Source organism: Schistocerca gregaria, chromosome 1, assembly GCF_023897955.1.
Source record: "Schistocerca gregaria isolate iqSchGreg1 chromosome 1, iqSchGreg1.2, whole genome shotgun sequence".
NCBI classification, from domain to species: Eukaryota; Metazoa; Arthropoda; class Insecta; order Orthoptera; family Acrididae; genus Schistocerca; species Schistocerca gregaria.
The window spans coordinates 658,335,488-658,353,888 of record NC_064920.1 but is presented as its reverse complement, the minus strand read 5'-3'; the positions used below and the strand labels follow the sequence as shown (position 1 = coordinate 658,353,888).

Genomic DNA, 18,401 nt, shown 5'->3' with positions numbered 1-18,401 from the left:
TGAAAACTAGGTAGAAAGCACGTGCCTGATGTTAATACACGAGCCAAAGCTACCATACTCCTACAGGAGTGGAAGGTGGGGTCATGGATGTAACCCAGATAATATCTTTTCAAGTGTATATGTTGTCCACCAAGTGAAGAAAGAAATGGGAGACACAACACCGAGCAATTATTTGCACTATAGAAGCAGGCATCAAACCCAGCTACCCCCCCCCCCCCCTCCCAAGAGAAAGTTTAACTTTAAATGAGCACAATGGGATAAATTTACTGAAGAACTTGATTCCAAAATCTTTGAATTAGATCCTTCTCCAGAGAAATATGATAGCTTTATAAAGCTGGTGAAAGCTGTCTCTTGTAGGTATATACCCCATAGATGAAGAACAACTTACATACCAGGACTAGACAAAGATACAAAAACACTTATGAATAAATATAAACACATTTATGAAGATTCCCCATTTGCTGAAGAAACAATACAGGTTGGTGAAGAACTTATACTAGCCATATCAGCTAGAAGGAAAGAAAAATGGTGCAATCTTATGACACAGCTCGATATGAAACAAAATAGTAGAAAGGCATGGCAACTGCTGAAGAACCTTGGAAATGACCCAACAGCTATTCCCTCGGCCATCTCTGATAAAACATCTAACCAGATAGCACATCAGTTACTGCTGAATGGCAAAGTTAATAAAAAATTGATAACTCCAAAGAGCCAGAGAATTACTGAGGAGAATAACTATACTGACACACCATTCTCACTGGATGAATTAGAAACCCAATATTCTCAATGAAGAACAATAAAGCTGCAGGGTTAATTGACTTGAGGACGGAACAGATAAAAATGTTTGGACCACCTAGGTATGATAAACACCTGTCTCAAAATTGCAAATTCCAAAGATCTGGAGAAAAACCAAAGTTGTGGCCCTACTAAAACCAGGCAAACAGCCAACAGATGCCTAAAATATCCGACTCATATCACTCTTATGTCATCTATACAAAGGTTTAGAAAGAATGATCCTCAATCAAATCTCAGACCAAGACGATCAAACACTGATCAGAGAACAATCTGGGTTCTGCCTTGGGAGGTCGTGTTGTCGACAGATCTTGAACCTGTAACAACACATAGAAGATGGATATGAACATGGGCAGATCACCGTGTCACCGTTGTGGGTCTTATTGCTGCATATGACACCATTAATCACAGGAAAATGTTAACAAAGATCTATGCCATCATGAATGACTTCCACCTAACACAGTTTATAAGATGTCCGATACAAAACAGACATTTCTTTGTTACTCTACAAAACAAGAGGAGCCGGTGGAGGGCACAGAGAAATGGTATTCCCCAAGGAGTGTGCTAGCGCCACTGCTGTTTAATATTTACACTAATGACCAGCCAGTTAATCTTGTAACAAGATCTTTCATTTATGCAAATGACACAACACTTGCCATGCAAGGTAGAACTTTTGAGGAGGTAGAAGAAAAACTCACAATAAGTCTTGAGGCAGTATCTAACTACTACGATAACAACTACCTGAAGCCAAACCCCTCCAAAACACAAGTGTGTGCATTCCACTTACGGAACAGAGAAGTACGAAGGAAACTGAAAATAACCTGGAGAGGTCAACAGCTGACCCACTGTGACACCCTGAAGTACCTCGGAGTGAAGTGGGACTGGTCCTTCACCTTCAAGGACCACTGTACAGATACAAAAATGAAAGTCAGTGTGAGGAACATCATTATTAGGAAATTGACCCATAACAATTGGGGAGCACACCCACAGGTCCTCCGCACATCCGACCCCGCTTTGTGCTTCTCTGCTGCTGAATATGCAGCACCTGTACGGCAGACCTCCAGCCATGCCAAACAGGTAAATATTGCCCTAAATGAATGAGGACGAATTGTAACCGGCTGCTTGCACGCAACCCCTGTTGACAAAATCTACCACCTCATGGGTTTAGTACCTCCAGACATCAGAAGGAGAACAGCAGCTGAAGTGGAAAAAAAGAAGCAGGAGATGGACCAGACATACCTCCTGTTTGGATGCGAACATCAAACACCAAGACTCATGTCGAGAAAAAGTTTTCTCCGGACAACGCAACCAATCTGGACATCACCTGCAGACTACAGGATACAACTCTGGCATAGCACATCATCAGAGAAATATTGGGTCAACCCCAAGGACGAACTTTCTACAGGTCATCTCGCATACATGACATGGAAGGTACTCACTATACTGAGAACTGGAGAATCTCGGTGTAAGGAGAACATGAAGAAATAGGAGATGCATCTCAGGGGATGAACTATGTTGGTGTGGTGAACCTGAAGACCATCAGCATCTATTCAATTGCACGAAACTGTCGAAACCTGTGTCCATGGGTGATCTGATTATCGCCAATGATAAGGCAGTCTGTGCACCAGAATTCTGGGCAGCACATGGAATATAAATATGCATATATTCTCTGTAATACTTGTAATATATATGTATGATAAATCATATTTAATATGTTATGTTCTGGACACATATAAATAAAATAAATCACTAAACTGACCAGAAAGGGCCAAGGGCAAAAGATGTAGTATAAATAGGGACCCTCTTACCCTAATGAAGATGGTTGCAGTGCTGGCAGGGAGCCAATGACACCGTGTCCATGGCTCTCATCTGTAGGTTTCAAACTTAGTAATTTTCACAGCCTTGGCCAATGTAGACTCTGAGAATGGAGAATGGGTCATTTACCGATGGTAACTTGTAAATAGGAAAAAGTGCCAGAGGTACTTCTGTGAAATGCATTCACTTCAGTACTGAGATAATGCCACTCAGTTTCCTAAGTAATCCTATTGAGTTCTGTACTGTGCACCACTCAAAGTTTCTTTTCAGCCACAGTCAAGGAATTAGCAGGCAGCCCATCTCCAGTTAACCTTATTGAATTAATCGAGCAAGGTAAGGTCCTTTGTTAAGCACTGATCTGTCCTCCTTTCACCCTCCCAGGACACGCCACTGCATCAAACCAACTCAAAGAATAAATGAATATCTCCCCTGTGCTGTTGCATAATAATAAGTGGGTTTCTTCTTACTTACCTCAATATAAGTAGTTTAAGCCACTGTCTGTCTTGGTTGGTAAAAGAGTAACTTTACTAGAATTTGGCATCAATTTTTGTTTAGCCAAGCTATATTAAAAATTCTCTGATGTTTTATTTAACTCTGTTTCAGTTTCTTAGTTTTCACTACCATTTGTCTGCCCCATGCTCAAATGACAGCGTGCAGGGGGACGAAATAGTGACGTCGCAAAGTAATTTCCCACGTCTTCTGTCTGTACTCTTCATTCAGTTGCCTTCTTACTTGCACATCTCTTTATCAGAGGTTAAGACCAAAAATATTGCAGGACATAAGGACGTGCTGGGACACAGTTCCAGCCTATGCAGTTAACAAGTTGAGGCTCGGAAGGCGATAGAAAAATCCAGATGGTGGAGGTAGTGAAACAGCCACTGACACACTATATTGTGTATCACACCCAGTGAGGGTCAACCTACTCCTTCGCAAAAGTTGTTATGCCCCATCATGAAGAAGTTGCAGCAGATATATCACATGACTTATCTTCAAATAAGCCCTGGCCCTCAACTACTTCAGTTACTTTCCAATCCTTTCCAGTAAACTTAATGCTCCTCACAACTTCACTATTGCAGCCTCCTTTCAATTTTGTTCATGAGTACACAAGTCTATTACTCTTTATCCACATGGTTCTCTCCATGCTCCATACTCCTATTTCATCAACAACAATATAGCCCCTTCCTACATCACAGTGAGCTTTCTACGATATTGTATTCGGATCCCCCTTGCTATGCTACCCCTCCTTCTCTACCATTTCCTCTTCCACATGTATATTCTCAAGAATAATAACAGAACTTCATAAGCATAGTTCTTATGTTCTAGTTGGAACTACAGTAGTAATGTGAAGTACTGTTACATAGTACTGAGTTGCAGAAGAAGTATGTACAACTTTTTATCAGTAGTTACAATATGTCAGCATAATCGGTTTTTAATGTCAAGATTACATTTGTCAGTCATGCCATAATAACATTTTTGTATCAGGTTGTAATGTTTGCCACAAGTTGTCTACATCTGCATACATACTCTGCAAAATCACTAAAGTAAATGGCAGAGGTATTTAGCAATGTACCACATTTTTGGGTTTTTCAGTGACCCATATGGTATTTTTGGTCATTGTGGTTGTTAACTACACAAAAATACTGAGAAGATGAGCTTTTTTTTCCATGCCAGGTGGTCTTGTGATTGAAACAAATTGTAAAATAAACTATTCATCAAAGCGACTGCCCGTCTATCAATACAACTTCCAATAATAATAATAATAATAATAATAATAATAATAATAATAATAATGTTTTGTTCACTGACCTGGTGCAAGTCCTTCAATTAGACTCCACTTAAGATGATTTGCTTGCCTGTAACCTACACCAATTATCTAACTGACAAAAGGGGACGTTCAGTTTAGTGTCGTATCTGAACTACGTGTCATTTCTAGCAACTCCTCACATCAGTGAGCCTTGAAAGCAAGCTTTAAAATGCTGACTGAAAAATTCAAGCTCTGACTGGGATTTAATCCTATGACCTCTTGGTTTCCAGTCAAATGATTTACCAGGCCCGACTCTTACCTAGGTAGTTCATCGACATCTACATGTTTTAATGCCCAACTAGAGTTACAGGGAACTGACAAAGTCTGATTGACAACATATTTATAGATACACCAAGAGTCAACAATATCAGTGTATGTCCAATTCTTGGCCTTTCTGATCATGGTGGCCAATCCTTTCTCTCACTGACATCAATCTGAGCAACAGTTCTGAAATTCTTAGGAATCCTTTAGGATAATAAATGATGAAACCCTCCAAAATTTCAACACCAGCCTGCAAAAGATAGACTGGAGTCCAGTCTTCAATGAAACAGATGTGAACAAAAAGTATAATACATTTCTGAATGAATTTATGTCTATCTTTGAAGCCACATTTCCCAAAAAATAATTAGAAACAGTCTTGTAAGCATTGTCAATAAGTCATGGATCACTGCAGGAATAAAAACATCCTGCAGAACAAAGAGGATGCTATATTATCCCCTCACAACTTGTAATGATCCAAAGAAATGTCAGCACTACAAACTTTACTGTAACATCCTAAAGAAGGTAACAAATAAGTCAAAAAATATGTGCATTAAGTCTGAAAATGATAAGTCTGACAACAAAATAAAAACAATTTGGAATGTGATAAAGTAGGGAAAAAAAGAAAAAACGGGGACAGGACACCAATTGAAATTAAACAAGGTACCAATATTGTAAAGAAACCTTAAATGGTTGCAGAAATCTTCAACAGGCACTTTTTGTCAGCAGCAGAGAAGACAGGCAGTAAAGGTTCTATGGACGAGTCATTGGCTCTTCTACAGAAAGCTATCAGTAATAGACCCCACAATTACCCTTACCTCATGTTACAGTGAAAGAGATTGAAAGAATTATTACCTCATTAAAAAATAAAAAGTCTGTTGCTGTGGACAATATTTCCTATAAAATAGTGAAATATTGCTATAGATATGTAAGTCCAGTCTTATGCAACTTATTCAATACATCTCTGCAATAAGTAATAGTGCGAGACAGGCTAAAACTAGCTGAAGTGGTACCTCTCTTTAAAATAGGTGAGAAAAACAATGTTAAAAACTATCGCCCAATCTCCCTCTTAACCGTCTTTTCAAAAATTCTTGAAAAACTCATGCACAGGTTGATTGTCAATCATCTCAGCTTCCACAATATCCTAAACAAAAGTCAGTTTGGTTTTCGTGCAGGTCTTTACAGAACAAGCAATATTCTCTTTCACCAACCAAGTTCTGGAAGCTATGAACAAAAAATGTCTACAGTAGGTATTTTTTGACCTCTCAAAAGCCTTTAATTGTGTAAACCACCTAATCCTTTTGAGGGGTTGGGTTGGATTCTTTGGTGAAGGAGCCCAGACCGCGAGGTCTCATCGGATTAGGGAAGGATGGGGAAGGAAGTCGGCCGTGCCCTTCCATAGGAACCATCCCGGCATTTGCCTGGAGCAATTTAGGAAAATCACGAAAAACCTAAATCAGGATGGCCAGATGCGGGATTGAACTGTCGTCCTCCCGAATGCAAGTCCAGTGTCTAACCACTGCGCCACCTCGCTCGGTAATCCTTTTGAAAAAGGCAGAATATTATGGTTTGGGTGGTACTGTTGGTTCCTGGCTCCAATCATACCTAAAGGACCGAAAGCAGACTGTAATGCTGAATGGCTCATCCAGAGAACCTGCCTCATCTGAGTGGGACTCAGTAAGTTGTGGTGTGCCACAAGGCTTTGTTTTCGGTCCACTGCTATTTCAAATCTTCATTAATGATCTCCCACTTTACTCTGATACAAACAGTAAATTTACTGTTTTTGCAGATGACACTACAATTCTAATTGACGATCTTACAAACAACAATCTTGAACAAACTAAGACTACAGTTTTCAAGAATATTGTAAACTGGTTTTCTTCAAATGGTCTCTCACTCAATACAGATAAAACCCTTTATATGAGATTCCATACTCCACAAAGAAATCTGGAAGACATTAACATTAAAAAGTAGAGAGATCAAGAAATACAAAAAGCTGAGGTTACAAAATTCCTGGGTGCTTATGTAGATAGCAAATGTAACTGGTCAGCACACATTCATCACCTTTATAAAACACTTAGCTCAGCAATATTTGCACTACGGGTTATTGCTTCAGTGGCTGAAGTAGACACCATTAAGGCTTCATACATCAGCTATTTTCATTCATTAATGTCATCACAGGCACTCTTGCAGGTGCTTGTTTCGATGTTTCGAAAGATGGGGATCCTTACCACCTCCTCACAATGTATCTTTTCCTTGTTGACCTTTTTCTGTAGAAACCTTTCTATCTACAAGGATAAAAGCCAATTTCATGACTATAACACAAGAACCAATAACAGGCTCCACACTGAACTGAAAATCCTCAGTATGGTTCAAAAAGGAGCTTATTACTCCAGCATTGAGCTGTTTAATCCTCTCCCACTGCACATCAAATGCCTTCACAAAAGATTGCCAGCATTCAAACAAACTCTCAAGGAGTACCTGATAGAGAAATCTTTTTATACAGTTGATGAATATGTGAAAGAAAATGTATATAATCACTAAGTTTGTAAGTGTTTCAAACTTAGTATAATTAATTTTATTTTGAGTACTATCATAGGCATATCACAATTGTTTATTAGTATTTCTGTATTTCCTTTGTAATATTTATTTTATCTCGACTCCTGCAGGTATTACATATCCTTAACATGCGAAACAAAAATGTTCTGTTAACTGAATGTGCTGTTGTTTAGCTGATATCTTACTTACATTGCATCTTTTATTTATGGAAGATATATTTCAACTGTGTACAATCTGACGCATTCCATATCAGAACCTTCATGTGAAATGCAATTTTCTGTTAATTGTGCTATTGTTTAGTTGATTTTTATTTACATTGTACCTTTGCACTGTATTTATACAAGTTACATTTGAACTATGTAGAATCTGACACGTTCCATATCTTTGCGATTCACTCGCTACCAGGATCTATATGGAACATGAAATGAAATAAAAAAATAAATAAAAAAGAGTTTGTGAATATCAAAATGTGTGAAATAAAGGATCATATCTTTTGATTCCATTGATTTAGAGGCTTAAATTATTTACACTGCAAAGAGACTGTAGACCTTACTATTTGACATAAACTTAAATGCAGCTGATTCAGGTGACAGTAGTAGTGTATAACATGCAAGCTCCCAGTCATTTGAGTTAACGCAGGCTCGAGACTGCACAAACAACCAGATGACATGTTTAATCAAAGATACACTTTTAACTGCTATTTACTGTATTTACAAAATAAACACTAGCTTTCAATTCACTTTCAGGAAATAACTGTCCAACTTTTCCTGTTTATGTTTTTCCATTCACGTTTTCCTGATAGTGCTTCTCATTTTCTGGAGAGTAGCAACATTAAACAAATTTTGTCCTGATTACTTTTAATGACAGACCAACTGATTTCAGAGCCTCAGTGAGTCAATAACCACTTCCTCCATCTCCTCATCGTCACTCTTTTCCTATATCGAACACACTTTGTTCACTATCTAGGTCACATGACAGCTAAAATACCATTTCACAGGCATCGACACTTAATTACATATGGATGTAAACTTAATCTATGCCTCTCATTTCACAGGATCAATCAAATAAGCAGCTGCATCACGTAACTCACTACTGTAACTTTCTAAGTTACTTTCAATGGAGGTGTTGCAATTTTCTTCCACAATGGCATGGACTGCATGAAGCACTTTCAGTGATTTCAAGAAACTAAGGATGTCTGAACCTTCTTGCATAACCTGTTACAAGACACTCACCTGGTAATATTTCATAGCTGTGAGCATACATTGGTTATGCGAGTGCAGTTAACAAGATGTAACACGTCTCATGAAAGTCATTTGTCATCCGAAACAAGCACATCTGCTGGATGATAATGTGGTGTAACTGCACAGACACCTCCAGAATCACAGACTGCATTGGGACACAAGCACAGACTACTACTGGACAACATACAGCACAACTGCCACAGCCATTTCCACATGTGCATGGCCTGAGAAGTTTACCAACCTCCAGGAAGATTCCGTGGCTTGACCCACCGTTGTTCAACAGACAGACAGACCGCAGCCAAGGGTCTTCTTCCAGACATTTCTGTGTGATACATAAATGCAGCCCCTTCCACAAAGTCAGAACTGGACAGCTGTATTTAAACCCCATTCTAATGACCTTGATGTCGACAGTATGTTATACCCTAATTTTCCTTCCGAATAAGCAGCTCGCACCACAGCTGCAGGGGAAGTGCCACTGGCCACTTGCCTGCAATGCTGGGTTGAAACAGTAAAGGACGATGCCAAACCATTCTAGAGATGAGGGTGAGCCTGAAAGATTGTTTAAGTTCAATGGATTAATAAAGAACTATTTATAGATCAAATTCTTGTCAGGTCTTCAGCTGGATCAAACTATCATCTGCACACAATATTTCCGCGGTCCACCTGGCCACCATCATCAGGTGAGAAAAGCTAAGCCTCTCTCGCCAGTTATCGATGAGAACAGCTTAGCTTTTCTCACCTGATGATGGTGGCCAGGTGGACCGCAGAAATATTGTGTGCAGGTAACAGTTTGATCCGGCTGAAGCTCCGACAAGAATTTGATCCGTTAATGCGCCGGGGAAGTATACATAGTCACATCAAGAACTCTTTATATTTGTTGAGTACTTGTCTACAGCTTCCCCCACTCCAGTGGGTGTCAAAGTACATCCCGACAAATGCGGAAATGGCTCCCACCAACCAATAGCTGCCATATGCCTCCCCCCCCCCCCCCAAACTGTTAAAGTGTGTTGTACAGTAAAATAGCAGCAGGGGCAAACACAGAATGGAATTAGTCTCTGAAGATAGTAATGTTCGTCCATGCTCCTAGTGCTTGTTTCTTGTTTCTTAGAATGTGCATAGTATTTTCGATTTTCCAATAACTGGCTTCACACACTGAATTTGCATAGAAAAGAACAGTAAGTCTGTACTACACTTATATTTAGTGGCTTGCACTTCAGTCTGAGTGACTGAAGTTCACATAGGCATTTCCTTCCAATACAGGAAGCATTTAACATCTGTTCTGGGAGAAAATGATTCTATTGATTATAACTGAAGAATTTATCATAAAAAGAACCATGTGGGTCTGTTAGCATTAAGTTTTTCCCCTGAACAGCTATATCTTGAATCCTGTAGCAATCCTTAAAATGAGAAATATATAAGATAATGGAAGGGCAACACTTACCTATAGAGGTTTGGTGTATGGAGCACAGAAACACATAACACGTTTAAATTGAGTTGGTCATCCTGATGCAGCATTAAATTTTCCTTCAGTCTTCAATTTCATGATAATCTCCTGCTTTCTCTATTAAGATCAGTTTCTTATACGAAAACTACTGCTGTTTTATTCTGCTGGAGCCGAAAGTGCAGTGCTTCCCATAAGTTTCATGTAAAGTGAAGCTTTAGGCACATCCTGTGACAGTCTGTTTTGGCTATTAGCTTTGGTTGCAAGAATTTAACAACTTTTCTTTATTTTTCTAACAGTCTCTCACTGTTCGTATGCCTACCCCATAACCCTGAGAAATTTTTATTGCAGTTTTGCCCCTTTGTTGTTTAACTGTAACTTCTAATTCATTTTAGATTCTAAGAACAATACATTTGTGTTTATCTGTTAACTTCCACACTTTCTCTAATTTCAGCAACAACATGAAGTGTGATACAGGTTAACACTCATTCCCAACAATCCATTTTAGAAGCTGCAATATTATTGAGATATTGAGATTTATTGGCAGGCAGAAAAACAATGATAAACTAAGTATTCCTCTTGGCAATGTTCAACAGTATGCTTTCAATACGTATCAAGACAGAACAAGAATTCTAATTCTGAAGGGAACTGTCCGAGAGAGAGAGAGAGAGAGAGAGAGAGAGAGAGAGAGAGAGAGAGAGAGAGAGAGAGAGAGAGAGAGAGACAGAGAGAGAGAGAGAGACCTAGGAGAAAGGGAGGCAACAACACAGACAGGAAATTGGCTGCAGACATGTTACGAGGGCTGAGCACCCACATTTACCTGGTGGTGAAATGAAAACATGAAAAATATTTCTGGGCTGCCTGATGGCGGAATGGGGGACTGCATTGTCTTCCATGGTAAAAATTGAGTCAGATGCACAATACTGTACTCTAAACAAAAATATTCATTCTAGTAACTATGCGTGGAAAATGGATAATCTGCACCTTGCTCTTTAAGCAATTGACTCACATTTATCCTGATATTCTGACATAGGCTAATGATGATAGATACTACCATACAATTGATTTGTCCGGCTAAACAGATTAACAGTGTATTAATCTTATTACTGTTGTGCAACACATGTAGTGTGTGTAACATATCTACAAGTCCGTGCAATTTGTAATGAAATTTCAGAACTGTAACCAAATGAATGGTGATATCATCCTGGATTTTTTCTTTAGCATAAATAATTTAACACAGTTTTAAGGTATTCTCGTAAATGTTTTTTCTTCAGTAAAATAATCTATGAACATAACATATAAATAACATACATATGCACACAAAATTGATTTATGGCAGCAAAAACTTCACAAATGTTGAATTCTTCCTGGCAATACAAAAATACTTACATTACACGTGCTCAGTATAATCACTGATACTCAGTTTTAACAAGATGAGACGAGACGAGTGTATGAATTAAGATAAATGTATATCTCAGGTGAAAATTTACAACAATGTTTAACTCTTTGGAGATTTCTATTAGTTTCTCTAATGTGGAAGTGTCATTCCATAAACGATATAAGTAAATTGTTTACAGTAATGCTGTTAACAGCTTTTGACCACACCAGTGAGTTTTGTTTATTGGAACAGCTTCAAGGCTTCACTATTACTGCTCTCAGAAATTTTTTGCCTGGCTAGATGTAACAGTTTCCTGCTGTTATAGTCAATGGCAGGCAGGATATTCACTAAGCAGTTATATACTTCACTGCAGTTACAGTAGTGTACTATTCGCCTCATTAGTAAGGATTCATAATGAATGATAATACAATGTCAAACACTCCAGACAATGTTGGAGCGTTTAACCAAAATGACAGTCATAATTCAGCTCACATGTATGAACAACAAAATTTGTTATGGCATGAGCTGAACACTGTGACTTGAGTGAACGAATGTAATGGGACAAGGAGGACAATCCTAGCCACAAAAGTTACCCATCATTTGCAGTACTTTTTGGCTTGCAACAGTTTCCTCAGAAAATGTATAACGAACAGTGTTACATAATTCTGAGATGATTAATAAGAGGCTAATTACAAAATGTTGTCCTAAGCCACCTACTCAAATTTTGTCATTCCAAAGCTTTCACTTAATTTCTCTAGTTTAGTGTACATTCTACAATGTTCTGTTAAGCAACCACACTGAATGACCCTATTTCAAAATACAGCGAAATCTACAACTAAACTTAATGTTCAACACTTTTTGAAATATGTTATTGTCTACTTTCACTGATTTACCAACTCTCATTGTAAACTTTTGTGCTATGCAATGTCCAAGCTTCATACCAAATGCACTGTTGTGCAACAAACAACAATATGCTAAGAATAAAAGAGAACATGATTCATAAAACCAAACAAAAATGAGTGAGAATATTTTGGATTATGATTGAATTATATCTGAAGTTTTATTATTTTGTTACTAGAGCAACATAATGAATATATTCAAAGGAGAATATTTTAAGAAGTTTGTTTATTTGTTCATTTAACACCCAAACATTGACACAGTTTATACAGTTTGTTCTCTAGCCTGTGCAAGAAGCTGGCGGAAAGTTTTCCTTGCTAACACAAATTAGAAACAAAATATTTCAAGCAGCTGAGAAAATTTAAAATATTTACAACAAGGTGAATGAAAATTAACGTTCCACCCTCTTCTCAGGCTGTCACGGGGAAGAAAGCAGCGTGTTGCAATCCATTACTGGCCACATGAGCCATGTATCATGACGACAAGGAAACACTAAACCTAATGCATGTCTATTACCTAAGTATCCAGTTCGGTTCAAGCATGGACATTAAACTGTTTACCTTTAAATCATCTATGTAGCTCAGAAACCTTTACACCTCTTTTCTTGTTAGCTAACTAATACTCTGGATCTAGTTTTAAGTGTTATTTACACCATTCATCTCCTCCAAAAAAAAAAGGAAAGAAATAAAGGATATGAAAAATCTGCACTTATTACTGTTATATGTTTCAATGGAGATAGTTCAAATATCTAGTTAACACCACTGCTTTATAATCTCTCTTGAAAGTTTTTTCTGATGCAACTCGGGGGGAAATTCTCAGCAAGCTTGACTGGGGAAAAATCAAATTTTAACAAAGCTCTGTTAACACTTCTCACTTCCTACACAGATGATACGTTCACCCAAAACACAGCTTCCACTTAAGGCAACTATTCAGACGTGTGGAATGTCATAAAAGATCACCTGCCCTCCCCAAGAAGCTGAATGGTAGAGAAAGGCTGAACATGTCTGAAAAAGACTAGCTGGTTCTATCAAACAAGACACTTTTCCTGAAGAACAAGGCAATTCATCAAACTTCACATCTTTAACAGATCCCTCTTTTTTCACTTTCCCATTGTAATTCTCAACATACACTGTACAATAAAAGAACATTGAGTTTGTGCACACTTTTCCACATTTCAATAACAGCTATTTTCACTAAACCAAAATATCAACTGCAGCAACCTGTCAAATTCGGTAGACTGCTATTGACTGCTCCAAAAGTGCACGTAAAAAAAGAACGGCTTCCTGGGAGCTAACCGGCCCAGCCGTGTCCCTCGGACAGCGAACACAAAATGTTTAAAAGTGTAGTAGAAGAATACTTAACAGTGGAATTATATATAATATATATATCTTGCACTTTTAACAATCAATATTCTTCTGTTTTCTGTAACTGTTTAAATATCCAGACACTGTAAGAGCAGAACAGTACACGCATGACACACTCTGTGGTACACCGCTTTCCTCCTTCCTGATGTGCCTACTAAAACGTGGCAGGCTTAACGCTGGCACTGCTTGTCACCAGGCCTGGAGCACTCTAGTAGTATGTTTCCTGTTCCAGCCAACCACCTGGGTTTCGGCGTAGGTAGAAACGGCGCACTTCATCGTAAATGAAGATGGCTAGGGAGAAGGGCAGTCCTGGTAGCCACCACACAAATCTGTAAAAAAAAAAAAAAAATTGAAAAGACAAAAGAATAAGGGTAAGAGAAGCTCTAAGCTACACCATATTAGTTTGAAACACTCTAACCACAGGTATAAATACACGAACTTCCTTCTTTTTATATTTTTAACCACAAATTTGTGTCATATGCATGATAAAACTAATATTTTAAATGTTTTACACAAGATTTAAAGCATCATGTTACATATTATACATATACGTATAGAATCAAACACAAAATTGTGTGAGGCACCATTTAGGAAAACATTCTAACACATGCTACCCATTAACAACCTAATACCTTCTTTAGTGAAAGTCTTTCTGCAGCTAACACCCTTATGACAGCAGATTTCATTTCCAGAGCATGTTCATATGAATAGTTAACCCTTTTACCACCAATTACAATCTAATAACAATACACAGTACCTACAAAATGTGTAAAACAGGATCTAATTATGATACTGATCTTGTGGACTTCTTTGCAAAAAATCTTCCTCAACCACCTCATTTCTCCTCTCTGAAGAAGGAATTTAAAAATGCTACTAAAGGGTGAGGTTTAATTTGAATAATTTGCACAGTTTTTTCCAAAACTTTAAGATCTATTTTTTGTTGTGTTTTTATATATCACATCTGTTGCAAAAGCCTGTGTGCAGCTTGACTACCTTGCTTTTCACATATTCTCACAAAATAATGTTATGTGCAATTACCGTACCTACCACAAAATGAGAGATAAATAAAATACAAACACTGAAAAACATATATCATCCTATGGAATTTCAACAGGTCTAACCTCACACCACTTAAACACTGACAGTATGGGTAGCTGCATTGCAGATGCCTGACAGTAATATGGGACATTGTTTACGAAAAAGTTTTAGGCAGTCACTTTACAATACATTTACAGCACAAAGTGATCATCATGTCTTCACACCCTGAAATATTGTCCACATGACATTCTGGAAATAGTTTGGAAGTGAGACAACTGCCATTAATTAACTTGCAGGCAATGGACGAGTTCAATAAGAGCATATAAAAATGTTTGTGCATGTGTGCACAATGCTAGTTGTGTGTATATTTTTGCTACTTAATGCCAATAATTTCTTAAGCTTCATTTCCATTTTCCTTTGTCTGTTGACCTATATTTGTTTCCAGCCAAAGTGAGCAGCTGTCACATGGATAAATATTTAGAATTTTAAAGAGTAATAAGCTTTACAGCAATGATGAGCTAAAGTGCAGTACGTTATTTTGAGAGACAGGGAACTGAGCCAGGCCCTGAGTGAACTCATGTAATACATTAATAATTGTTGGCATGGTAGACTGGCTGCCAGCCTGAGTAAGGTCTTCAGGCAATTTTCTGCTCTAGTTTAGGCATAATGATGGGATGATCCCAAACAGCTGCCTCCAAGAATATGATACACAAACAGCTAATATACAATAATATGCAGAACAAAGCTTACACGATTCACACAACAGGTTCCACTCACAACTCACCTCCCTTGGGTTAACAATGACTGTGGCAACAGGAAGGGCATCTCGCCAGGAAGTTAACATAAAATAAATTTGTCAAATCATGAAAACAGGAAGCAATGTATGATGGTATAAACAGGAAGATGAGAAAGACAGATGACGAGCTAAGGTGAATTTCTCAGAAAAGGTGGAAATAAGTGTAAAGTATCTTTGTGATTAACCTGTTCTCTCTGGTGAGACAACATCCTCAAATATTTGCCTACGAGAGGTGAAGAGGTGCAAGTCTCATTCCCACAATTTTGACTTGATACCATATTTATAATACCACCACACTGCTTCATTTATGGAAGAGTGCAGTCTTGCTCCAGCCAATGACATATTTAAGTAATGATAATTGGACACATCCGTTTCAATACTGCCTAAAACAGCCATGGCTTGCAGCAGGTCTGCTGCCCTTCTTCCACAAACAAAGCAGTGTGTGATTATTACCCATATGTGATCTCAAGTTATAACTGCATAAATTAAACTTATGGCCCCTTTTGTCTCAAATACAGAAATATTTGAAAGTACTATAGTGACTGTCCCCCACCAACTGTCAAGAATCACAATTCACTTCATACTTCTCCATTTACCACATTCTTTTCTCCCCTGTGCATTACTGCATTTCAGCTGTTGTCATTCCTTCCTTATCAACAGGGGCAAACTATGCTGTAACAAGTTGGTCATAGGGAATAACATGTTCCACCACTAACTGCTCAGATGTGCTGAAGCTCGAGAACAACAAGTCCATGGCATCTGATGATGTACCTGGAAATGTAAAACTGTGTTCCGGTAGCTTTTAAGTATGGAACAGCTCACTGTGTACACCTTGGTTTAACGTATGTGCAGATGGGGTACAAAAACTGTCAGCGCAGGACATTGACATAGTGCAATGGCAGAGTGCATACCTCCACCTGCTGTGGAGCCCCACTTATCCTTTGGCATTGTGGCTTGGCAGAGCCTTTTAAGTCACAAAGAAGATGGTGTGGGCAGGCATCCCAATGCAAATGAAGAAGAATTGAGAAGTGTCATTCTGTCTCTGATGCCAAAGCATTAAACATACATGCTACGATCTGTTGTAGGCTACAAGTTAAAAGAAACTTCCAGCAAACAAAACTGTAAAACTGTAACTGCAGTTATAATACAGAAGAGTTATCCCCAATCTGATTACGTTCTTTCAGTAGCATAAATAGATCCCTGCTCTTCCAGCACTCATTCCAATTGCACAAGAAGAAGTCACAAAGCGCAGTTTTGTGGCTCTGCACAGCAGGATCACTCAATCAATTAACTTCAAGAATGGTGACTGCAAATTATTCGTACGTAAAGTTGACACACACACACACACACACACACACACACACACACACACACACACACACACACACACACACACAATGGAGTCCCAGATTATCTATGGAGTGCAACCCCACACCATAACCCAACGATACCAGTTACATTCCAAACAAACACACACACACACACACACACACACACACACACACACACACACACTGGTGGAAACAACTATTGTTTATTTGCCTAGAAAATAGCTAAACATCTGATGAGATATCAACTTACTTCAGAGGATACATCCGCAGGCCTTTGTCCATGCCTGGACAATATGATAAGAAGGCAGCCAGAGCAGTCTCAAAAACAAGACCGAAGTTCAGAGCCCAGTTCCTGTAAATATAACAACCTTTTTAGCATCCAAGTGTACATAAGAGATTGAGGAGAGACTAAATTTTTATTGCAAAGTCAGCATATTTATTTGCTGCACTTTATTATATTTCCATTATCTCCCAGCTGATTTGAAAAGCCAAACTTCTACTTTCTAGGATTCCGTACATCAACTGATAATAATAGAAGTCTTTATAGGTTCAGTTTTTGTCAGTCTGTTTGTCTGTCAAGACCCCGTTTCCCTAGGAACAAGTACTGGTGACAAGCTGAAATTTATGTCAAGTACTAAGGTCTTTATTCCCTTGGCAGTGCAAATAATTTAAGATTCTGAGTCAATGCAATCAAAAGATACAGCTATTTATTTGTCACCTATTCTGACACTCGCCAAACCTATAGGTGAACTACCCATACACTGTAAATAATCCAGTTTGTACAGAACCTTCAGAGTGTGAGACCTACTAACACTTTTTTTAAATTTTTTTATTATACCCTGGCTTATAAAAATCTATAATGAACAAATCTTTATGTTTCCACTGAACATCGGGGCTGTAAAATATTTAATACAAGAATATTATTGAGAGATGAAACCACATGCCTGAAGGCAAAACTTATAAAAATAAATTTGACTCATCTGGTACTTGCACCAAATATCTAAATTTGGACTATATCACATAAATTCTGATCTGAGATTATTTAAATCGAAAATAGAATAAAATAAAAATAAACAAAACCAATGCAGATACAGTACACAATATTAAAATCAGCATGTATGTAAAATGTTACTTAGCAATACAGCACAGGTCACTGATAGTATACAGTGTATCACTTAGGTATCTAATACATACTCACCCAATACAGAGTTCTCATTGCTACCGTATGGTCTGCCACTAGTGACCACTTTATATGGTCATTGCTCTGCTTCTAGGTGCACATCAGTTTTGATGCTAGATCGAGGTAAGTAAAAAACCTCCTGAGTATGTTTGCAAGGGGCTGTATACATCAACGAAAGTTTTGTTCTTGTACCCAAAAATGCAGAATCAACTATTGTACACTAAGCATACTCTTAACTCATTTTTGACCAAAACTAACAACTGATTTTTACACCAAGCCCCACAATTACAATTAATTGTAATATATTGAATTAATCCACAACTGACAGCTTTGTGTGTTCACCCTTACTGTTTCTCACTTTTTGACAAAGCATCCACCTCCGCAGCTCAGTGATCAGTGTGTATGGCTTCTATGAGGAGGACCCACGTTCAGTTCCCAGTACCGTGAAACATTTTTCCTAGGTAGGAGGTCTGGTACAGGTGCAGTCAGTCTCATGAAGTCAACTGA

The 18,401-nt window shown here is 38.2% G+C and overlaps 1 protein-coding gene across 17 annotated transcripts in view; it reads right to left on the bottom strand.

The window, feature by feature from the left end:
* Nucleotides 1-12,396: 12,396 nt before the first annotated feature.
* Nucleotides 12,397-18,401, bottom strand: part of LOC126361668 (sodium/potassium-transporting ATPase subunit alpha) — a 631,467-nt gene continuing 625,462 nt past the window's right edge. For all 17 annotated transcript variants that reach the window (XM_050007807.1, XM_050007814.1, XM_050007821.1 and 14 more), the window contains 2 exons: nucleotides 16,965-17,066; nucleotides 12,397-13,878 (listed from right to left, as the gene is read on the bottom strand). In XM_050007807.1, coding sequence (XP_049863764.1) covers nucleotides 13,758-13,878; nucleotides 16,965-17,066 — 223 coding nt within the window. In that variant the 3' untranslated portion in view covers nucleotides 12,397-13,757. The remainder of the gene's footprint in view (nucleotides 13,879-16,964; nucleotides 17,067-18,401) is intronic.